This window comes from Chiroxiphia lanceolata, chromosome 17 (assembly GCF_009829145.1).
Source record: "Chiroxiphia lanceolata isolate bChiLan1 chromosome 17, bChiLan1.pri, whole genome shotgun sequence".
NCBI classification, from domain to species: Eukaryota; Metazoa; Chordata; class Aves; order Passeriformes; family Pipridae; genus Chiroxiphia; species Chiroxiphia lanceolata.
Genome location: NC_045653.1, coordinates 13496366 through 13520410, shown reverse-complemented (window position 1 = coordinate 13520410; position 24045 = coordinate 13496366). Strand labels below are relative to the sequence as shown.

Here is a 24045-nt window from a genome sequence, read left to right as displayed (position 1 = left end):
CTCTGCGTCTGCGAGCCGATCTCGGCCGTCTGTTCTGCTTCCCCTCGTGCCACCCCACGTGTCCCCTGTGTCACTGGGCTCCTGCCCTTCCTCCAGGTGAGTGGCTGTGCCTCGTCTCCGTCTGCCCTGTGCCACAAGCTCCAAGTGCAGAAGTTAAAACATGCTCTTTTCCTCAGACTGTTAGCTTTTGACCCAAGCTGTTGCCCACCTTTTTTTTCTGTTGGTTTATTTTCTCACATAAGGAGCTCTTCCTACCCTTTCCCCCCAGGCCACGTTTTGGTGTATCCAAGGCCTGTCATGTGCCAGGAACAGGTTTTACCTGTGGGTGTTGGACTGCAGCCCCAGGGATACTTGGTGCAGGTGCTGTCCCTGCCCAGCAGATCAAATGGCAGAACGGTGTCTTATCCACATGCACATTTACCTCTTTTCCATGGGGGAATAAGTATCTGATAACATTAGAATTTGTAAACACGTGCTTAAAAAAATCAGTAATATCATCAGCCGGAGCTTCACGTTACCTGTTGGTAGAGTTAATTTTTCTGGTCTTCTGGGGCTGCAGTAAAGCTCCAAGAAGTTGGATGAGTAGAAAGGATTGGTCAGACTTGTGCTTCCCAAGCAAGTGTGCAAGTTGAAGGATTAACTGTGCTCCCCCTTCTTATTCCTAAGGTGATAGTCTGGGGAAACTATGGGCGCATGGAGCGCAAGCACTTCATGGGAGTCGCCAGGGTCCTCCTGGAAGAACTGGATTTGTCAACTTTAGCAATCGGCTGGTACAAGCTCTTCCCAACTTCCTCCATGGTAGATCCCACTACAGGCCCGCTCCTGCGTCAGTCCTCACAGCTTTCCCTGGAGAGCACAGTGGGACCCTGCTGTGACAGGTCTTAGTGAGTAAGGAAGGGGGAACTGCTTTTGTTTTTTAAACATGCTGTCAAAGGTTTTGTTTGCTGGAACTCTGACCTCAAGCGCAATGCATGTTCAATCAGTTCTTGTGGAGCTGGAAGAGGAGGATAAACCAGTGACCTTAGACAGAAGACGAGGGGGAGGGCACTGTGCCCTCTCCGTCCGAGGAGGAGGTGCCGTGGGGCATGAGTCCTAGTTGTCAAATTAGACATACACCTCTTGTTTCACTTCTCTCACTGTCATTCTTGGACCCTTGTTTCAGATCAATATTAACCCTGAAAAGTTGCAGTGTTTGAAAGAATTTGAGGGGGAGTAAGGAAGGAATTTTTCTTAACTGTGCATATTAGAAATTTCTAATACGGATTCTTTCATGAAAAATTCAGAGGTCAACATCTGGCCTGAAAAGAGCAGGAGCAGAAAGTTTAGGAGGAAGCATTAGGGTTTTTATAAGGTCTTTCTTTTTGAAAAGAAGAAAAAGAAAGAAACCTGCAACTCTTTCCTTAGAATCAGTTCCCTGTCACTGAGTCATGTTAGCTGTAACACTGTCGTAGCTGTGTTTTCAAACTGTGCCAAATTACCAGCAAGTGTCTTTACTGCATTACGTGTCTAACACTGCTGATGAAGCAAACTTGGTGGGAGAACAAGTAGCACCTACTTAGATCAGACAGTTTAAACAGAGTTCGAGTTTAGCAGGATAATTAACTGCAGTTTTGCTCAGAAAAAAAGCCCACTGGAAGTGGGAACTGAACATCAGAGTTGCAGCTTGACATGTTTTGTATTGTCAGATACAACGTTCTGCAGTTTACTGACCCCCTTACCCTGTTGCTGTGCATCCTTCAGTCATGATGTCTTCTATCTCCTGCTTTGCCTCCATCTCCCTTGTACTGGTACATATCTGCTGGAGATGCTGCCCTTCCTGTTGTGCTGTGGACTGACCTGAAACAGGACTGTTTTGTTCAGCCATGGGAGAGGAGATTGGGGTTTCTGGGGGTGCAGAATAAAGAAACCTCAGTTTGTCATCTGACAAGAACATGCTGGAGAGCACATAACCTTCCCTGTGGAGAGAGGGGAGCTTTAGGCAGTGTCAGTAGTACACAGACATTGTCAAGTGTCCTGCAAGAGGAGATGTGACCCCTGAAGTACAGAGAGGTAGTGAGTGAGGAATGTGACACACGGCGGTCACAGCGTGTATATTCTGTTCATTAAAGTGCAACTCTAACTGTAAACAAGTCCTGTAGATCCAGTCAAGCACATTCTTGGAGCTGCTGAGCTGTGGCAGCTGTTGCCAGCAGAGCCACGTGCTGGAGGAAGTGCACTAGATCCTTCCAACAGTGAAATTACCCAAAATCACAGAGAATCTCCGAAGGTTTTCTGTTGATAGCTCTCTTTTGGCTAGGTTTTGTCTTAGTTCCTAGTGAGGATTTGATGACTGCTGTCCCAGAATAAATAAGCTTTTGGAGATGTTTTGCTTTGTGATTTAAAAGTGAGGGTCCCATGTCACGTGTAGGAATGAGCAGATTCTTGAGCTGTCATAGAGAAATACTGAGCATTTATTTCTGCATGTGGACCTCAGCTTTGTTAGAATAAAAGCATGAGTGTTGAGTGGATGGTAAAAGCAGTTGCTTTTGGTCCTAGCTTGTCTATGGCATTTTAAAATATTTTGAGGTAATTTACATGATAGATGCAAAAATTGTAGGCCTTACAATAATCTATAAGAAATTATATAATATAAAGGAGAGGGAAGGAGGACAAGGGACATAGAATGTCTAGTTTTTTGAGTCTTCAGTGGCAAAAGCCTCAACATTTCAGATAAATCTCCTTATTTCCTTGATCAAATATGTCTCGGGCCTCTCACTAATTATTTTTTCTAATTGTATTAGACAATTTCTATATATTAGCTGAAGAAAGTTTGTTGCATGCTGGTCAAACTATGTTGTGGCGCTCTCTCTTATTTTTATTTTTTTAAAAAAAGCACATTTACTTGTAATTCAAGTCAGCATCTTTTCCTCTTGGTATGTAGTGAGTACTAGGCAATATTGTACAATATGTGTATGAACTAGAATAGATAAGGTAGATTTAGTGGTTTGTAGCACTGGATCTTTTAATAACTATGACTTTAAAAGGACTGTGGGGAGCTCCAGGTACATGCCAGACCTGGCAGCTGAGTAACAGGGCTTCTGTCTTAGGTTATGCTGAAACCTTTGTATGGGTACTTAGTTTGGACATTATCTACCAGTAAGAGCCACGTTAATCCTGGGTTTCCTGTGTCCAGGAAGATGAATGCAGCATTTTTGCAGTCTTTAATAGGGAGTAGGAGACTATACATGCCAAAAACATTCCCCCAGAAAGCTTTGTTTAATGACTGTCTGTCAAAAAGCTCAGTTCCTGTTTCCCTGGCAGACACGACGTGTCTCTGTATCCTGCCCCTCCAAAAGCTCTGCAGGCTCAGTGATGATCAGTTTAGTTACCACAGGACTCCATAGCACTGAGGACCATCTTCCGTCTGGTTTTAATCACAGGAAAAGGTCACTGTCAGGGTAAAACACAGAAGTTACAGTTCTGGTTGTGTTATTTTTGTTAAGGTCTCCAGTTCTGTGATTTGGAGGCAGTTTAACAGTCTGCTCTGTCCTGTTTTCTTCTGCATTTTTTACGTGGTTGACTGTGGTCCAGTGGCTCTCACTTTTGTTTTACTCACTTCCCAGTCCTGTTTCTCCCCAGTGAGTGAGCGTTGCCATCCCTGGCTGCCACACACAGCACAGCCACGTGAACTGGCAAGTGCAGGTGACCTTCCCTCTTAAAGCAGACTCACAGGAGCCCTCCTGAGTGTGCTCACGGGATACAGAGTGAGGCCAGGAGAGTTGCATTGTACCCCAAAGTCTAAATTCTTGCTTCGCTCATACCCGTGATTCCTGCACTGACCATGGCGTATTGTAGTCAAAAAAAGAACTCTTCTAGTTATCCATCAGTTTAAATACTCCCACTATAGCATCCAAGACAAGTCTCAGGCTTGGTTTAGCTTATTTTTATAAAACCTAATCCTTTTTTTCCCAAAAATTTGCCTGGCCAGTTCTGTCTGAGGTGATGTGCTGTGACAGTTGGGATTACCAGCGTGGTTGTGCACAAAGCAGACATTTGCCAGAGTGATGAGCAACTGGAAACTCAACTTTGGTTCCCTTTGCAAGTCCTGGCTGAGCCTTTTCCTGTGCCTGAGTCTTGCTGTTAGTTCTAGTCAGAGATAGGGGAGAGAGGAAGAGCAGGAGACTTAAATAAAAGAAAAAAAGGCATTATAGTATTTTTTTGGTCTGTGAGCGTGGTGAGGGATGAGACTGAGGAGAGATAAATGCCTGCCCAGCTCAGGGTTCTGCATGAACTACTATGTTCTAATGGTAATGGGAGGATTGCTGGCCAAAAAAACCATGGAGAGCCAATCCCTAAATGTTACCTGCATTACTATTCCCATGGAAAACAAATCTTGATGCTGAGAGCAGAATAATCTCTCCCCAGTGGGAATCCCCTGCACACAGGGAGAGCAGCCTCACATGTGGCTTTGTCCTCTTTGTGCTCTGAGCAAAAATTTGCAGCCGTGACCGTGGCTGGTCCTGGTTTGCTCAAGGGAAAAAAAAAAAAAAAAAAAAGGTATTTTCTCTTGGTGTTTTTTCCCCTTTGCCCCAACACAGCTGGGGTGGCACAGAGCCAGCACAAGGTCCTCAGTCTGCAGTTCAATCCATGGGTCCTCATCCTGCAGTCGGAGCCATGCGGGCACTTGTGTCCTTGGGCAGGGTAAGGGCCAGGTGACTTTATTGTTCAGTCGAGTGCATCCCCACTTCTTGGGCATGGGTTGTTTCAAAGGACATTGCAGCATTATTTACTTTGAATGAAAATATATATTTATTGTTCCTAGCTACCAGATCCTTTATCAATGTACTGTTCTAAATTTGCAGGTCTTCTGGAGTATGAATATCACAAGTTCCTGTAAAGGAGCTGTTTTTAAGATGTTGAGGCAGTTAACAGAATCTCAACCTAAGCATGTTTAGTAATGTTTAGACAGCAAGACAACTTTTTTATGAAACTCATTTTAAGTTAGTTTATTACATGCTGTTGGTAATATTTTAAAACAGGAAGAATATTTTTCTTTAAAGACAAAATGATATGTACGTTTTTTAACAGGTAACATAATTTAGTGTTTTCAAAAATGTTTGATGTTCTTGGTATGAAGTTTACTCATTCTTTTGATTTCTATGTTCCTTGTTATATTTTATCAACTTTTTTCCAAAAGAAAAGAGGCATATGTAAATAAACACCAGAAAAGAGTCCTATAAGAAATTCTGTTCAAACTGGCCATAAAATTATTAGTAAGTATTTGTTATCATTCATTAACTCTCAGCTACTTTGTTGAAAGAATTGATGTTGTATTTTCAAGATGAGAACTACTTAGCTAGTTTTGTCATAATCCTGTACTCTGTATAAAAATCTTTTTATAAAGAAAGTCTAATAGGCTACCAAGCAATAATATATTCCATTTGGTGTGCACAGATTGTGACTTGCAGGCTGTAGTACATATTGTTGATACAGTTTATAATTGTCTTCAATCTCAACGACATCACTTTCGAAAAAGATCCATATTAACTTTGACTGTAAAAAACAAAGACTGGGCTGTTGCCTTGTGAGATATATTCATCCTATAGACTTCTCTGTGAGTGTCTGTGCCCATCGACATGAGATCTCTCTTAGGTGAGGAATGAAAGAGCTGTAGGTGACTTCATACTACAGAGGTAAAAAATAGTTTCAGTATAAACTTCACGACTGTTTCAATCTCCTGGTTTTTCTTAGGCTATCTAGTGTTTGTAACTCGACGAGAATGGTTCCCACTGCCACCGTAGCCCTGATAAAGCAAAAAAGCCTTTGCACTCTGGGGCCACATCAGTTCTGCCTGACAGCTGCCTATTTTCCTCGAGATACCAGGGGCAAGCTAAAGGGAGGTTTTTTTCAGAGCAGCAGGTTGGGCTGCTCCTCTTTAAAGGCTTTGTGGGTTATTTTGTCCATTTCATAGGTGGTATTTGTCCATTTTGTTAGAAAATTCCACCCAAGGCAGAGAGATTGCACCTTCGCAGAGGATCACAGGGGACTGAGGGGTAAAACAGGCACAGTTCTGTGCCATTCTCCAGAAGTTTGCTAGTGCTGGGCTCACCTGAAGATTTTTCCAAAGTGGCAGCATCAGGATATTGGACTTTAAGTCAGCTCCATCATTGGTGCAGTGCACAGAATAAAACAGCCTCAGAACAGTGTCCCAGTTCATTGCCTGTGGATTCCTTGCGGCATTTCCCATAGGACAGGTCTCTGTGTTGTTCTCAAGACTGCCAGACTGCTGGCTGTGCAGGCAGCAAGTCCCAGTGGTGCTGGGAGCCTGGAGGAATGATGGAAAAATTCCTGGGTTTTGTGAAACGCTTTGAGGAGAGAGAGAGGTGTAAATGCAAAGCACTGTCAGTAGAGGAGCCCAGGGCATATTGAAACCTGGAGGGAACATCTAAAATGAAATTGCAGCTACCAAATTTGAGCCAAACATTTAGAAAAGGGGATGATCAGTGACAGCCTTTTCTTGTTTACCCCAGTGCCCACCAGCCAAGGTGTGTGTCTGAGAACACATTAATTCCCCAGGGAGTTTGCAAGTGATTAGGTGTTCTCAAAACGTGGCTGATGAATTTTCCACTCACTGCCAGGCTCCTCTGCTCAGTGGCCACATCCCCATGACCAAGCAGCTGCATGTCCAGCCCCAGCTGCTCACCCACGACAGCAGCATCACAGTCATTCTTGGGGAACCTCAGGCTCTTCTCAAAGTGTAGACACCCTCTGCCCTCCTCCCCCATGGTAGCTGCTCTTACTCTTGCAGAGGGGAGGAACCAGGGAGAGTTTCTTGTAGCATTTGGTTCTTTGCACTTAAGAGGCTGTAACAGAAGGACCCTGCACCAGCCCTTTCCAGAGCACCAGCAAACAGAGGCAACAACCCATCGACTTTCCCTTCGTGACTTCCCAGTAGCTAAAACAGCACCCAAAGCTGTGTTGTTCAGCCCCGCTCAGCCAGGTCAGCAGACAGCCTTGGCATTTATGCTGGGCACCTCAGGTGGGCTCGAGACCCCCGTGCTGGGCAGGGAAGGGCTGTGTCTGGCAGAGAGGCCATGAGGGCACAGCTGTGAGCTCCACTCCCTGAGAGGGAGGGATGGGGGCAGAAGCAACCCAAGGGAAGGATCCAGGATGCTGAAGCCATCCCACAGGCTTTCCAGGAGTTGGTTTTTGTAGTTGCTTGGGCACCACATGTTGGGATAGCTGCTCCAGGTCCCACTAACAGCCAGCCTGGAGCTCGAAATCCCGCAGCAGTTTTTTCTTTGTGGCTGTTGCTCCTTACCCAGTTCTGCACACTGGTCTCTGCTTTGGTGATTCCGTCTCCTCGACCTGGAGCTGCTTTTGGCTTTGGAGCAAAGGAAAGTGAGGTTTGGAGAGCAAGTCCAAGGCACGATCCCACAGCCTCACCACGCTGGGCTTGCCTTTCTCCTGCTCCCTGCAGGCTGTTCCCTGCACCAGGAAACAGCAAAGGGCATCCCGGGGATGCAGTGCCTCCCCCAAGACCCCCTCATGCAGCACTGCCATGGCCTGCCACCCACCAGGGATGCCCGTGTCCTGCCCACGTTTCGTGGCAGTCCCAGATTCAAACCACAGGGGGTCCTTCCTTTCCCATCCTTGGAAGGAGCAAGGGGTCTTCTGCAGGGGCTGCACAGCGCAGGCAGGTGGGATGTGCCACACTGACAGCCGGGAGAGGACAGACCGGGATCTGCCCCTGTGCTGCCCGGGGAGAAGGGGAGCTTCCAGCTAGCTTTCCTCCAGGTTCCCTTTGCTTTCCCCAGCATCCTCTGCTCCCTTCAGGGGTTCCCCCTTCCCTCTCCATACAAAGCCTTATTCCAGCCCGAGGGGACTGAGGCTGCCCAGGGCATCTCTTTCACTGACGTGTCCCTCCCAGGCTGCCCGCCGGGAGCCCCGGGGCGGTGCAGCAGAGCTGGCCTCTGCTCGAGGATGGGGCCACCCCCAGCCCATCCACACCCTCACCTCCCCACTCCAGCTGCAGGTGCTCTGCCTTGTTCCTCTCGTGCCAGGGCCTGGCCAGTATAGGGAAATCTGCTTTCTTGGGTTAACCCTTTTTACTTCATTAATCGCTTCACAAACCCCAACAGCTTTGCAGGGGCACTGCACTCCTCCTGCCTTTCTGCAGGAGTGGGGGCAGCTGATCTGCCTCTTTTCGGCCTCTGGTAACCCTCTCCAAAACTTTTTGGAGGTTTTTAACATCGTGTGGTGAGATGTAATCTCTGTGGAGCCGGAGGGAACACAGGCAATGGAGCTGGGCAGCCTTTGCCCCGGGGTGAGGGGCCTGCGAGGTGCGTGGGCTGCCTTGGGTGGAAGGTGGGACACGTCCCTGCAGCGCCGGTGGGACACCGGCCCTCGTCTGTAGTCAGGAGAGGATTCTGCTATACTTTTTTCCTGTCTGTAGGTTTTATTCAGACAATATGTAATGATTGAGTGATTTACAATTCAGTGTTAAGCTAATGAAAACGTTGATAATGGTGATAATAAAACCTTTTTTTTTCCTATGGTGTGTTGGAGGTTTTTTTGCTGAGTGTCTGTGCCCTCTCTGTTGCCACCACCCTGATCTTCAGCCTGATTTCAACTGGGACCTCCCTTCTTCTTGTGCCTGTGGGGAATGAGAGTAACTCATCCTGGTGTGTCCTGGTTCTGTCCCAGGCTCCTTGCCAGTGCTCTTTGTGGAAGGGCCCTAACTCCAGCTCCCTCAATCAGCCCCAGCCTCAAACCTGCATTTCCCTGTGACACTTCTAGATGAAATTGGGCCATGGGCCTCCCCAGGCACAGAGCTCAGCTTGCTCCCAGCTGTACTCTGTTCACCACCCCAGTCCAAAGCCTTCTGCTCCTGCTGTTTTCTTCCCAAGATCCTTCATGCCCAGCCGTGGACATTCAAGGATGATTTTGAAACCCTGAAGGTGAAGACTGCTGGCAGAAGAAAGTACCCCTGCCCCAGGCTGTTGGGAATACTGAGTGAGTGTGGGTGCAGGGGAGCCTGGGGATCCCTGGGGAAGGAGACCCTTGGATGTCACTGGGTGTGCAGCTGCTGCCTGCTCCTGGGTGACCTTTGTCAGCCCTGGGGTGGGAAATGTTAGGGGGTCTGTGGGAGGGGGTGGTGAGAACAGGCAGCATTCCCTGGGGAGCCAGTACAAGCCCTTTTCCCATATGGGAGCAATGAGGGATCACAAGTCATAGTTCATGGGGAATTTTCTTAAAGGTTTTTCTCATGCCTCCACATCCCTTTGCTGGTCATTGGGGCAGGACCAAGGGGCAGCTTCTCACCTGCCCCAGCTACAGCCCCTAGGGAGCAGTGGTGGAGGGAGGAGGGGGAGAGTTTCTTTAGCAGTGAGAGTGTCTGGGGGCACCTGGGGGTGAACAGCATCTCCCACTCTCAGACCATCACCAGCTTCCAAAGCAGGGCTCAGGCAGTCCCTGAGCAGCCAAGCTCCCCAGCAGTGCTGCCTGGAAGCTCAGGCCACGTGGAAGCAGCAATAACCCAAGTGTGTGCCCCACTTTCTGCACCATCACCTCCTCAGCAGCACTGTCCTCCCCGGGGCAGATGCCACAGCACAGCCCCGCTGCCTCTGCCCACTCTGCCTGTGCATGGTGGGCTCTGTGACCCGAGCACGGGCAATGCCAGCCTGAATCCAGAGGGAGAGTGCAAAGCTGGCTCAGCCTCTGCACTGGGGATGTTCTCCTGCTTCCAGCTCCGTGAGAGGTGGGTTCCACCAGGGCAATGCTGTGCAGGCTCTGCTTTGGGCAGGAACTCAGGACCTGCCTCTACCTGCCTCTTTCCATGAGGGTGGATGAGGGTGAGAGGTGCCATCTCCATCTTGGCCTCTGGGAAGGTGTCCCAGGTTTAACAGGGAAAGAGGGAGAGATTTCCATCTGCTGCCCAGCTCTGATGGCAAAGGCATCACACTGCAGCCAAGCCTTGGGCTGACAGCCTTGGGGAGGGTGGGGGAGATGGGAGATGGCAACAAAGGGGCTGAGCTGGTGGGATCAGCATGAAGTGGCACCACTGAGGAGATCAGAAGCCAATGGAAGTCTCATTTTTAAGCCTGTTTTACAAGCTCACAGCTTGCTTTCTGCCTCCCCACCCCCTTTCTCTTTAAAACCAAGGCTCACCCAGCTGGTCCAGATCTGGGGCCACTGGTGCAAAGTGAGGCAGCTGCTGGGCCCCGGGGGGAACTGCAGTCTCTGGGGTTTGGGGCTTGGACACATCCCTCTGCTCCTCCTCCTGACAAATAACCAACCACCACCAGCTGGATTCATCTTTTATTAAGCTGCCACCCAGAACAAAAGGGGAGAGAGCAAAGCCTGCCCTGAGACCTTTCCAACGCTGGCATTCTCTGTGCCTTCACATCAAGAAAAGTGGATTTTCCTTCAGGAAAACCCCCTCAGAGGGTATTTTAGATAGAGCCAATAGTGAAAATGTCCCTTTATTGGGGGGGAAAAAAAGTGAAACAGGGCTCCTGCCGCTGTCAGAGCCTAGTCCTGCTTTCCTGCAGATGAGACAGGATGGACAAAGGCCACCAGCTGGAAAGAGCCTCCCAGGTGTGGGGGGCACGTGGGGATGGGATCAGCCCCCTCAGGTAATCCCAGCAGCAATAAACACAGACCCAGGGGCTCGTGGGGACCGTGAGGAGGTGAGGAGCTGCTGGGCTTCCAGCTGGAGGAAAGGTGGGGAAGAGAGGGGTGATTTTAGCTAAAAAAAAAAGTCTCCTCAAGGCCAAGCCCTTTTCAAGTGACTTTGTGTGGTTGAGGAAGGCTCTCCCTGGGGCTGCCCTTAGCACAGTGTGGGCTCAGCAGAGGAGGGCTGGGCTAGACTGGACTGGACTGGACTGGACTGCAGGAGTTCAGCTTCCCCTGTGAGTGGGACACAGATCCCACCAGCCAGCTCAGGACCTCCCAGTAAGGTGTAAGAGGTACAGTGTGCTGGTGGGCAAGTGGGTGAGTGCATGGGCCTCCAGCTTCCAGAAGCACTGAGCCAGCCTAAAGGACCTGGGAGATGCAGCTCCATAAAGCCATCCCCATGTGCTGAGCCCATTCCCCCCTGCCCATCACCAGCTGCAAACCTACTGCATGGCACTGACTTACCTGCACCCAGTGTCGGGGGACAACTTAAAGGTCCTCAACCCTGCAGGGCTCACTCACATGGGCCCTGGATTTGGTAGTCTCAGCAAGTGCAACCCAGCCCATGGAGCAGGAGCCATGTGCTGGCAGCAGCCACAGCTGAGGTTTGGCAGGGTGGGAAAGCAGCAATGCACCCTCTGGGGAGCAGGGAGGTGGGAAAGCAAACCTACAGCTTACTGGGCTTCACACCAGGGGCGCTCTTGCCAGACCCAAATGCCTGAACCTACCTGGGAGGAAAAAGCAAATAAAAACTGACAGTGTCATTCAGTGCCTGCAAAAAAGGAGTACTTATTTCTTGACAGGGTTTAAAGCCTCCTGCTGGACCCTGCGTGGGGCTGGCTGCCAGCTGAAAGGGGAGAGAAACAGAAGAAATGAGAGAGTAAGAAGAACCTGTTCTTAATTTATCATCATGGTAAGACTGGAGCACTGAGAGCAGCTCGGCGCACGCTCCTAGATGGATTTCCTGCGCAGCCGGGGGTGCTGCCGGCAGCGAGGGCTGTTGGATGATAAAGTGCTCCCCGGGGAAGAGCCGGTCTGACCCCGCGTGCTCAGGGACACCTCGTCGATTTTGTAGGAGATGGAGTTGTAGTACACGGGGTTGGTGTGGCAGCTCAGGGTCTCGGGGTGGGAGGGCACGGGGCTGCCACACACCTGGGGTCTGTAGCACAGGCACGTGCAGAAGGAGGGCACCGCGGCCGCAGAGTTGGCCGACTGGCGCCGCTGCCTCTCCGCGTCCTGGACCAGCGGGATCAGGTTCATCTGGCTCGTCCTGTCCTCCACGGGGAGAAAAATGGCGTTGCTGCTCCGGCTGTCCTCTTTTGGCTTGAGGTGGATGTTGTTGCGGGCTCTCCTCAGCGAGGCTCGCTCCTCGGCGTCCCGCCGCTCGTCCTCCGAGTTCATCGTCAGGAACCGCAGCACCACCAGGTTGAGGAAGGCGCCGATGACGGTCAGGCCCACCAGGATGTACATGAAGCTGAAAGCCACGTACGGGGGCTTCTTCTGCAGAGCCTCGTTCTTCTGCAGAGCCACAAAGTCTCCAAAGCCAATAGTGGTCAAGGTGATGAAGCAGTAGTAATAGGCATGAAAGAAAGTCCAGCCCTCGAAGTAAGAGAAGGCTGCGGCGCCGATGCACAGGGTGCCCATGCAGGACAGAAAGCCCACAAGGACCATGTTCTCCATGGAGACATGGGTTGTCCTCATGCCCAGACACTTCTTGATTTTCTTGAGCAGCAGCCGCACCACGGTGTTCATGCGCTCCCCCAGGCTCTGGAACATGACCAGCGTCAGGGGGATGCCCAGGATGGCATAGAACATGCAGAAAACTTTGCCGGCATCCGTGCCCGGGGCAGCGTGTCCGTAGCCTGTGAAGGAAAGAGGATAAGTGGTGTCAAGCCCTCACTGGGGTTTCCAGCAAGGCTGCCCTGGGACCAGAGGAGCAGTAGGGAAACTGGGAAATGACTCAGTAACAGATCTGCAGGCAGTGCTAATGGGGCCACATGAGGCCACATCCATAAAATCACAGTTTTATGTAGGTGGAACCTCACTTGGCCTCTAAAGAGAGAAGGTCCTCTCCTGACGGACCCTGAGCTTGTCGCAGAGGCCACAAGGAGCCCTAGAGCTGGACGGGAGTCTAGAGCTGGACAAGCCTCTTGCAGCTCACAAACAATTCAGAGGCCATGCCAGTGCAGCGCTGGGTGTGCAGGGTAACCTTAGGGAGGATGAGGGCTCCACAGGATGCTGAGACAACAGTGCCAGGGTCACCCTGTGGGAGGGAACACACCCAGCCAGGACTGTCCAGGGGCATTGAGACCTCCCCTGGCACCTGCTCCTGGTCCCCCTGAGCACTCCAGTGTCACAGGAACCTTTGACTCTTGGCTATATGAGCACCTGCTGTGTGACCTTGTTGGACAGGAGTTATAGAACCAGTCCCTGCAGAAGCATCTAAGTGTGGGAGGACTTCTGCAGAGCCACTCCAGATTTACTCCAGTGTCACCAAGACTCAGACCTAAATCACAGCCGGACTGCTGGGGAGGAGGGGTTGTGCTGTTTTAGATGCAGGGAAGTGAGCATTTATGCCATTGAAGCCCTGTCAGCCCTTGTCCCAGGGACAAGGAGCTCAAGGAGGACAAGGTTTGCCTTGAATGCCTTCTGAGATTTAATTTCCCCACCTTGGTCCAAGTTTCAGAGCTGTGACTCAAGGACACACACGATTACACCGTGAGGCATAACGAGGTGTTCACTGCAATCTTCCGGACTCCAGCGATTCTGTGCCCACCTCAATTACAGCAGCTTAACAGAAACCAGTGGCCCCTGCCCTCAGCAGATGAGTAACAAACTCAGTGCCAGGGAGTCACGTGGTGTGGGGAGTAACAGCATCCAAAGGCATCCAAAGGCATCCAAGCCTTTCTTCTGAGTTTCTTTTATAAGAAACTACCAGGGCCAGAAACTTCCCTTCTGAAGGTGCCCACAGAACAGCACTGGCTCCTTCCCATGCTGCTGCTGGGGCCTTTCACAAACAGCTACTTATATTTTCACTTTTTGCAGGAATTTGTGTGACTTTTGCGTGGAGAAGAAACCCTCTTGTTTATTTCTGTCTTACTCAAAGCTGTGCCTTGGCTTCACCTCTGTCCTTGCTGCCAGTGGGTTTCCAGGACTCTTGTGGAAGCTGACAGCACACAGTGATGGGGTGACCAGAGGAGGATAACCATGTTATCCCGGGCTCTGGAACACACCTCCCACTCCAGGAAACTCCTGCTTGGGACAGGGTTGAGGGGCTGAAGACAGCATCCTGCACCATGCTGTGCTCTAAGCTGTGAGCAGGCAGGAAGGCACCAGCTTCTAATTGCTCTGTCTGTTCACAAACCCACACAATCAAAAATTATGAACTTAATGCCTGCATGCCACATTTCACAGAATACAGAGCAGACAGGAGACTGCAGTGGCAAAAAAACCCTGTCAGATCCAAGCTTAATAACCAAGTGCAATTACCAAATCCCAGGCTACCAGATAATACAATGACAGCAATGAGGAGGTAAATATAATGATCCAGAAGAGCAGTAAGTGGAAAAACAGTTGTTACACCCTGAGAGACTGTTGAAAGAGCGTTTGACTGATGCTTTCAAAATGACAAAGGGAATTAGAAAGAGTAAACACAGCTACATTAACGTTAAAACTGAGATTTGGAGCACAGCCCAACATAAAGAGATCTGACATGCCAGTGTTTCAGAAATATGGCACCTGGGCTGCAATTATTTATCACATAGGGCGTGTGAGAAGCGTAGCCATTGTTTGTCACAGCTGACAGGAAAATCATGTAAATGAAGCTATAACCTGTCAGGCAGTGATGGAGATTTTTGCTGAAGCCATTCACCCTTCCCTCCTGCTGGGGCCTCACCTGAACTGTGCCCTGAGCCCACTGCTGTTTGCTGGCCACGTGTGTTCCCAGCTGCACGGCCCCCATCCCATGGGAACACATGGAGACCCCAGGCAGGGCCTGCAGGGTTCCTGCCCCTCTGCCAACCTCTTGTCCTCTGGTAACACGGTGCAGTTGATCCCATCAGCCCTTGTCCTGGGGGATGATGCTTTCAGCTACCAGAGGTGTTTCAACCATCCCAAGCCCTTTGGTAAGGCTGAGTCCTGTCCTGCAGATGAGGAGGTGGCTGCTGGCTGTGGCAGGGCAGGATTTGGCCTCAGAATTTCTGCCTCCAAAACACATCTGCTGACTGAAATCCCAGCACAAGCAGTGACACGAGCACAGGATCCCAGCCTGTCTACCCCCATGGGATGCTCAGGGTGCATGGATTAATCAAAATGGATTAATTAAACAGTGCTAAACTCCCATGTGGCTAATCTCGCCTAGAATTAAGGGAACCTTCAAACAATTTAGTTTCATTCTCTTGCAAAATTGAAGGCACTGGGCTCTAGTGTGGGTGAGTGTGTCTGTGTGGGAGTTTCATGTGATTCAATCATTCCCCTCCAAGCTGACACCCATCTCTCTGCAGGTTCCTGCGCAGGCAGAGCGAGGGGCAGTGGCTGGTGGCTCTCTTGGCTCCCTGAAGCAGGTCTCACACAGCCAAACCTGTGGAGTTTTGAGCTGGCAAAGAAGCCAACAGTTCTTGCCCAGCTCTTCGCTCGGCTCGCTGGACACAGCCCTGAGCAGGGACAGATGTGGCCCCCACCTCTGCCCTCCCACATCGCTGCCAGCTTGGGCAGCTGCCTGCCCCAAAGGTTCCTGCAGAAGCTCCACGAGGTGCTGCCTCCCTGGGACACCAGCGTGTCTCGTGGCCCCAGCCACAGCAGCATCCCCGGCACCGGGGTGGCCCCAGCCTGCCCATGCCTTGCCTTCCCCAGCGCTGGGCACTGGGGGTCTCACAGGGTCAGCTCGGGGCGGGGGCTAAAGAGATGCCTAAAGAGATGCAAGCCTTGCGAGGAGGAGACCTGCCTCTGCCATGTGGCATCCCCCAGGCTGTCCTGGAGCTGCCGGGGGTACTGGAGGTGCGGGGATGGAGGAGGATGGGGTGCAGGGAGGTGGCAATGGAGGGATATGGGATGCAGGGGCGTGGGGATAGAGGAAGATGGGAGACAGGGATGGAGGGACACGGGTATCGGGAGGTGGGGATGGAGGGACACGGCGTGCAGAGGGTTGGGGATGGAGGGATGCCGCGGGCGCCGGCCGGGCTGCCCGCACTCACCGATGGTTGTGATGACCGTGATGGCGAAGTAGAAGGAGCCGGCGAACTTCCACTGGCGGCCGGCGCGGTGCGGCTCGGCCTGCAGCACCAGCCGCTCCAGCTCCCGGTAGTCGTCGGCGGAGAAGCGGTACTTCCTCCGCAGCTCCCCGCGCTTCTGCTCCAGCAGCCGCTTGCGGCCGCTCTCCGCCTCCGACTCCAGCGCATCGAAGACGGCGGCGCCCACCAGCAGGTAGGAGAAGATGCAGAGGATGAGCGCGGCCGTGCGCAGGTTCTGCCGCTTCATGGCGAGGGGCGGCCGCCGCGCTCAGCCCGCGCTCCGCATGGCCCCGCCGCCGCCCCCCGACCGCCCCCCGCGCACCCCCGCGACCGCCCCCCGCGCACCGCACACGGCACACCGCACACCGGGCACCGCACACGACACACCGCACACAGCACACAGCGCACAGCACACTGCACACCGCACACCGGGCACCGCACCGCACACGGCACACCGCACACAGCACACAGCGCACCGCACACTGCACACAGCACACCGGGCACCGCACACAGCACACGGCACACCGCACACAGCACACAGAACACAGCACACCTCACACCGCACACGGCTCCCCCGCACCGACCGCGGGCACCGCGCAGCGCCTCCGGAGTGCCCCGGGCACCGCCTCCTGCGCGCTCCCCGCACCGGCTCCGTAGGCAGCAGCTGCTTCGGTCACCGGCTCGCACTCACACCAAGGCTGGCTCCGCTGTGTCCCAAGCCCCCCGTACCTGGCACCCTGGGCAGAGCTGGCGGCCCCCGGCTGCAGGTGAGCCCTGGCGAGGCCGCGGTTCGTCCCGTGCCGGTGGCGCTGGTGACAGCCCCGTTGCCCCCAAAGCTGCCCCTGGCTGCGAGCGCCCAGGCTGGAGGAGGTTCTCATGCCAGCACCTGCCCTCCTGGCAGAAAGGGCCTTTAGGGCTGTGTGGCTGTCCCGAAGTACCCTGCGGTGCCATCCAGTGCAGGCAGCCCTCGCTCCTGCTGCTCTGCCCAGCTGTGGGCAGGGAGTGCTGCTTCACGCCCAGGGCACTGAGGAACAGTTACCCGTGTTTGCTGTGTTACCCCCGTTATCTATCTGTGTCACCCATATTGTCTGTGTTGCCTGTGTTACCCATGTTATCTGTGTCACCAGTATTATCTATCTGTGTTATCAGTGTTGTCTATCTGTGTTATCTATCTGAGTTATCTATTTTGTGTTCTCTACCTGCATTATCTGCCTCATCTCTGCTTTCCACAGCCGGTCACCAGAGCAGACAGTCTGCCTTCTTGTGTCCAGTGCTGTCTTAAGAGGGCAGAAAGGAACAAAATAACCAGGCTCATGGTTTCTGCTGCTTTCTTTGACAGGTTGATGAGAGGCTGCAGGCACAGGGGGCATGGGGCCTGTCAGCCCTGTGCTGGTAAGGAGGGCAGTGAGTGCAGCCTCCTCACACTGATGGGCTGTGGACAGCCCAGGTCAGCTCCGAGGAGTGGGGAAATTAGCTGGGGTAGGAGGCAGAGCCCACAAAGTGAAGACCCTGTTTCTCATTCCTGGTTTCCACAGCTTTTATGTAACTCTTATACTTCACTTTTAAAAATAGAAAGATACTTCTGAGTTGTGTGTTGCAGGAGATAGTATCTTGTTCAAGAAATAAACTCTCTTTTGGCTGGGAATAAAACAAGTAAAAAAACCAATGAGGCTTACATCCCTCTTCATCCATCTTGCTTCTCTCTCTGGAGAGGACAAGATGCTTCGGGTTTTCTTTGCAACAATGGAGGTTTGCATTGGACATAAGAAAAACTTTTTAACCATGAGGACAGTGAAATATTGGAACAGACTGCTGGGGGAGATTGTGGCACCCTGTCACTGGAGGAGTTTAAAAATAAGATAAGCAGATGTCTGGGTGCCTGCTGAAAATGCCAGATGCTCTCCTGAAGCAGGGGATGACTCAATGCCCTCCCGGAGCCCCTTCCAGCCCTGTCCTCAGCATTTCCATGGCCAGCACAAGGGACACAGTGGCCTTTCCTACTGTAATTGTGAACTCTTTTTCACCCTGGACACTTGCCACTTCCCTCCTCCTGGCTGAGCCTCCGTGCCAGCACCATTAGTGAAAGTTGTTATTGGAGAAAAAATAGACTCCCCCATCCATCCATCCAGCAGCAGCAGCACGAGCTGTCGGTTTGCTGCTCACATTGCAGCGCTCACAGCCCCCTAAATCATGTGGCACAGCCTGTGCTGGAGGAATGTGTCTGGTTTGTGTTCCCTGTGGTGTGTTTGCAGCCCTGCTAATGGGGCCTGGGATGCTGTCAGACCTCCCGACCCAGAGACGTGTGGGGGCTGCCTGCTCGAGTAGATACACTTCACCTGCTGCTGGGAATTTTTTCCACTGGTCAGCAATGACATCCTACCTTGGAGATGGGACCCAGGGCTGCTAATTGAGCTCCTGTTGGTTCTGGAGGAAGGAATTTTTAAGGTGACTGCGTCGCTGGGTGCCTGTCACGCATCTTTTAGGAGGAGTTCTGGAGCCTCTAGTGCCTCCAGTGCCTCACAGGTCAAATTCTGGGGTGCCCAGGTAATATTTGGAGTGTTAAGCTGATGCTGTAGCCTGTTATTCAAAGCCATCTGCTCTGTTGGGCCATTGTAGGTTCCAGTGTGGAAAACCCTGGGAGATGCTCTCTACCCATGAGTGACAACAGGCACAAGGCCCTTGCCCAGTTTCCTTTAGCAGCAGCATCAATCTTAGCTGCTCATGGACTAACTAAATCCTCCACAGTTTGTTTCCAAACCCATGTCTGCGATGAGAGATGGCTGTTGTGCAGGGCCAGCCTGTCCTGCCCCTCCTGAGGCACAGGAAAGTTTCCCACTTTCCCACTGCCAAACCCTCCAGTTCAACCTTTGTCTTCCCCCCGACTTCGCTGCACTCGAGGAAGGTCAAGCTGGAGCCGCAGGCTCAGGACAGGCAAGATAATGTACTTTATCATTGATTTTCAGTGAGAAGTTGCATTATGAGATTAAATGTCTCGTTTTTATTGCATGGGGAGGCAGAGAGAAAGCGGGAGCTCTGAAAATAAAACCGAAGTCGAAGCGCTGTGTTTCTGTTGTGAGGTGCTTGTGACTGGGAGTAAAGTTGCCTTTTTTTCAGTCCTCTGGAGGTGAACTCCGAGAAGCTGCTTCCTCTGAGGTTGGTAAACAAAGTCAAACTTCATCTGTGTTTAAACCAGTGCCTAATTAATGTGTCTAATTGGCCCACATCTGCTAATTCCAGGCTGGCAGGGAGTTTATTAAAAAGCTTTTCTAGTTCTAATGGATTGAAATAAGCAAAGCTGCTTAGCAGTCTCAAATGAAAGGCACTAACCAGGGACCCAGTGGTGTGGGTCTGTCTGAGTCAGTCCCACGTCCCATAAGGCATCAGCCCCCTCCTGGGTGTTGGCCACAAGGTGCTCCAGCTCTCTGGGGGCTTGGGGACCATCCTGGTGTTCTCTGCTTCTTTTGGTTATTTTTAAACACCAAATTGATGCTTTTGTTTGCCTTAGTAAAAGCATCAGCTGTTCTGGGTTTAATGCCATTTGATGCCAAGGTTATAGATAGCCTGGTGATGCCACGGGGTATTTTTAAAGCAATGGATTACTTAATTTCTGAAAAGTATTAGTTATCAACGTGTGAATGACAGCCAGCTGCAGCTGCCCAGATGGTGTTTCCTTACACCACAACAGGCTGCAGGCACTGCTGGGCTGACCCCAGCCAGGCAGCACCATGAGCTGGGCACAGAGTCCCTGATGGGGCCCAGGCTGGACGTAGCTGTGTTTACTTCTGCCCCATGACTCCATAAATCATCCTGTAAATTATCCTCCTGCTCACCAGAGCTGCCTTGTCTGTGTCCTCTGGCCATGCTCAGGGTTACTGCAGGCTGAGTAACCTCGTGCTTTCTGCTCTCAGAATTCCCACTGCCTCCCTCCCGGGGTCTTTGGAGCTCAGATGGCTGCAGGCACTTTGCTCTGCACTGTGATCTGGAAGCTCAGCAATGGAGTTAATGAAGTGTTGGATATAAACTGGTTGCAAGTGCAGATCACCTCCACATGGTCTCCAGGGATGTGGCTTCCAGGTTTCAAACCCAGGACAGGTGGACACAGCTCCACATATGACTGTCTTCAACCACCTTACCCAGTGCCAGCCATGCTGCCTCCTGATACCCCACAGCTCATTAGTAAGCCTTTCCCAAATACCCTTCCTACCCAAAATGGGTCCTGTAAAGGGCTGCACAGCCCCATCCTCTCCATCCTGCTCCCCCAGCAGCCTGATCTCCCAGTGGCTGTACACAAAGCAGACTTGGGCTGGAAATGCTGACAGTGCTCCTGACAGTTTATGGTCACAGACTCTATTTTCAGCCTAATAAGTTTTTTATGTGCTTGGAAAACTGTCAGTTGAACATCAGCCAGGTAAAAAGTACCTGCCATAAAGTGCCTGGACCACAACCAAACGGAAAAGGTGCTGCTCTGCTTTGGCAAGTTCTTGATCTCAGACACTTTAGTTGGTTCACTTATTTGGTTTGAGGATCTTTGCTCTAATTATAAAATAATAAGATAAAAGATAAATGCCCGTATTTAAAAATTTGTGGAAATACTTGCTGAGAGCCTGTTAAATCAGAGCTAGCAGCAAGTCTGGATTGGGGTTTGGGGGTGGGAGGCTCTGTGGTGCTGCTGCTGGTGCTGGGGTGGGCTGGTCCCTGCCAGGAGACCCTGAATCCCAGTGATGAAGGAGAGAGGCTTTGGGAGTGTGTCTGGAGGAGGGTCCTGCTTCTGGGGAAGGTGAATGTGGAGATGAGCTGCCACTGCCACTGCAGACTCACCACAGAAACATGGGCATATCCTTGGCCACAGGCAGAGCAGGGACTGATCCCGAGCCTGCCTCTGCTGCCACCATAGACATCACGATGCTATAAATGACTTCCCTGCCTCACAGCCTCTGGGACTGCCAGGAAGGTCAGGGGTGGGGGAAAAAAGGGTCTGGAAACAAATTGCAAGTATGTGAGGCTCTTTCAGAGGGTTCCCCAGCGACAGCTTCACCCCTCTCATACCAGGCAGGCCATGCCATGGCAGCCCTGCACTGGCACAGCCCTGAACTGCTGCAGGGATGCTGTGGGACACCCCTGGGGAGTGATGGGCTCTGGCAATGCTGTGTGGCACATCACAGCCCATGGGGCACCCGGGGAGCACCGTGTGTGGCTCCAGTGCCAAGGGGGTCTGACCACACAGTGGGGCAATAACCAGGTCCCTGCATCCCATGGCACCCTCCTTGCCCAGGTGCCACTGCAGGGCACTGCAGGCTGGTGGCAGCACCATCCAGGAAGGAATGGTGGTGGGTCCAGTCCCGGGTAGGATCTGGCTGTCCTACAGCCCTGCCCTGGGTGGGATCTGCCCGTCCTGCAGCCAGGGTGGTGCCCCCCCCGGGGCTCTGCTTCCCAGGCAGACAGTTTACAGCAAATGGCTCCTCTCGGTGATAAAAATAACCCGGTAGGAAACAAACTGGCCCCAGCACTTCAACTGGGGAAAAACACATTTATTAGTAAAACTCAAGATGTCCTTTCCTGTTCTGCCTCTCAAGCTCAGGGAACCAGCACTGAGAGGTTGACTGAGCTTCCCACCCAGGCGCCAACTTATTTCAATGCAGGGCTTGATTCCTCCAAGCTGCATTTTTCTTCCCCTGCTAGCGATGCTCCACGGCTGCTCCCTGACTCCACTGGCTTTGGGGCCACAAGCGATTTCCCAGCTGATAGAGCTGTAAATGCCCTGTGAAATGTTCCCAGCTGCCCATGCCTGAGAGCACAGCAGGTTCCCTGTGGGGAATGAACAGAATGAAACGACAATATTTGTCTTCTCCTGCAGTGTAAGCACTGCACTTGGGACTTATTTCTTCCTCCACCTTAAAACTGCAGATTTTACTAAGTCTTGTTTATATGCAGAGGGTTTCCAGTTGCTTCTCTCCAGGCTTTTTTCTGGAAGGACTAACTGGGGAGATGAGAAGCATCCTCTCTGAATTGCAAATACAAAAATGTCCCTGTGAATGCCTGGCCCAGCTGCTTGTCCCCTGCTCCAGCCCTGGGCCTTTCTTCCCAGCCACGCTCAGGGGCTGTGTGGTGTCCCTGGGGTTACAGCAAACAGCAGCACAGGAATCACAGCTGTTCCAGGCATCAGGAGGCAGATCTGTCATGAATCAGTTAAAGGGAATCTAATTAACAGTAGGCTTTTCTGGAGGCAGGCAAGCCACCTGAGCTAAATGGAAAAATAAATCAAAGACTTCTCTGGGTTCTGAAATATTTAGTTGACTTTTAGGTCCTTTATTTGAGAGTCTCTTGGGGTGGGAGCTGAGTAGCGACAGGCAGTGATGCTCATCCAGGTACCCCCCAAGGCACCTCCACTCAGGGCCAGGCACAGACTCAGGGCATGAGTCTGGGGATTCAAGCCTGGGAACTGCTTGCCAACAGTCCCCTTCATGGAGGCAGATGAGAGCTGTGAGCTTACCCAACCTGGGATTTGGAGGTGCTGATGTGACTGCAAGCCCAGTGCCCATCCTGTGCTGTGGCTTTGGGAGATGATGTGTCCTGCACTCCCAGGCTGAGTCTGCAGGTTTATCCATGAGACACCCTCTGCTCCTCACCCATGCAGCACTGGAAAGGAAAATAAACCCTCCTCCTGCCTTCTGTGCTGCTGGGTTTACTCCCACTGGGGCTGACCAGAGCTGCTGGCAGTAAATATTGGGATGAGGAGTTGTGAAACTGCCCTGGGGAAGCTGCAGCATCCCATGATGGGTATTGCAGACCCGTGGGGTTCTTGGGCAGCCCCAAGCTCCTGGATGAGCAGCATCCTGTGGGAGCTCTGCATCCCCCTCTGCCCTGGACTCTCAGCATGGCACTGTGTGGCCTTCCCACCACTGCACACTTTTAAAGGGACATTTTTGCCTCTGAAACCAAGTAACACTTAATTCAGTGAGAGTGTCTGGCTATTGGCATCACCACCAGTGAACCTGCCCCTGAGCTCTCCTCTGTGCCAGCACCTTCCCATTGCCAGGACACCTCCTCGCTGCTGTGCCTGGACTGGAGACACGGCGGTGCTGCAGGGTGGGCTGTGCTGGCAAGAGCACACGGGGAGCTGTGGTGTGTGTGGTTGGGTGGTTGTCCCCAACCCTGCTGAGCAGCACCTCCTCATCAGAGCAAAGGCAGCCAGGACAGAGTTAATCTGCCTCCTGTCCTTGGATGTCCTCTGCCCAGCATGGAAGCAGTCTCTCTGAGGAGAAGCTGTGGTGCCCCTGGGAAGCCTGGGAGCTCTCTGATGCTCCTTGGGGTAAACTTTTTGCCCATGAGCCCAAACAAGCAGAGTAATTTCACGCTGGCTGTGCTGTGCCTTGGCACGAAGGGCTCCTCAGAGAGCCCTGGATCAGACCTGAGTGTCTCCTGTTCATGTCAGAGCAGAGGTGTTGAGCGAAATTCAAACGATAGTCTCCTCCCAGGATGCTGGGGAGGCAGCGCAGGCACAGGGCAGCTCCCGGGGGTTTCTCATGCCCCGCTCCTGTGCCGGCACCTGCCTCAGCAGCGATCGGCACTGATGGCAGGGGCAGGGAGGGCTTGCTGCCGAGGGGTATTTAACGGGATGGTGTGAAAACGGGCACAACTCCTTTAGGGCTGGGCTCAGCAGGTGGTGCAGGCCGAAGCCCTGCCCGCGGGTGCAGCCGCAGTCGCTGTGCAGCGCTCACACCAATGCGCGTCCGGCGGGAGCAGCGCTGCCGCTGCCGGGAGCTGCCAGCGCTTCCTCAGCCCGCCCGCTCCGCGGGTCCGGGCACGGCATCACCTATTCATGGCTGCACGCACTGCAGGAGCAGTATTAGACCGATGGCTGCACACAGTCATGCTAAGCGTTGCTCTGTTTCTGTGATTTGCTCTTCTTCTCAAGCTGTTGGTCTCCTGGATGCCAAAACACTCCGCACAGTGTAGACAAAGACTCTCACTTTTCATTTCTATTAAAATCTTCACCAGCAGCACCCAGTCCTTGGCATATTTACCAGTTTTTCCCAGGCCACCTTGAGTAATTGCATCTACTATTCCTTCCCAGTCTGATCGATATCCTTGGTAAATAACATAACCTGTCAGGCCTGTTATTGCTGCAGACAAAGGTACTTTAGCAATGAAATTGTTTTGC

The 24045-nt window shown here is 52.1% G+C and overlaps 2 protein-coding genes across 3 annotated transcripts in view; one reads left to right on the top strand and one right to left on the bottom strand.

Moving 5' to 3' along the window:
* The window catches only part of RIMS4 (regulating synaptic membrane exocytosis 4), a 53955-nt gene extending 45421 nt beyond the window's left edge, over nt 1-8534 (top strand). The window contains exon 6 of the mRNA XM_032704944.1: nt 667-8534. Coding sequence (XP_032560835.1) covers nt 667-885 — 219 coding nt within the window. The 3' untranslated portion in view covers nt 886-8534. The remainder of the gene's footprint in view (nt 1-666) is intronic.
* KCNK15 (potassium two pore domain channel subfamily K member 15) lies at nt 8425-16166 on the bottom strand. 2 transcript variants are annotated; one of them, XR_004360010.1, is made up of 3 exons: nt 15849-16166; nt 8754-12518; nt 8425-8635 (listed from the first exon to the last, which is right to left on the bottom strand). XR_004360010.1 is itself a non-coding variant. In XM_032704943.1 (2 exons), exons 1-2 carry the CDS (start codon nt 16129-16131, stop codon nt 11608-11610), a joined length of 1194 nt encoding a protein of 397 aa, XP_032560834.1. In that variant the 5' UTR covers nt 16132-16166; the 3' UTR covers nt 8425-11607. The 2 variants fall into 2 exon arrangements, 1 of the variants encoding a protein (XP_032560834.1); XM_032704943.1 differs by having other exon boundaries at nt 8425-12518.
* Between the last annotated feature and the right edge of the window lie 7879 nt (nt 16167-24045).

Coding starts and splice junctions, on each gene's coding strand:
- KCNK15 (XM_032704943.1), bottom strand. CDS start 16,131: ATGAAGCGGCAGAACCTGCGCACGGCCGCGCTCATCCTCTGCATCTTC. Junction 12,519..15,848: donor CACGGTCATCACAACCATCG/GTGAGTGCGGGC, acceptor TTTCCTTCACAG/GCTACGGACACGCTGCCCCG.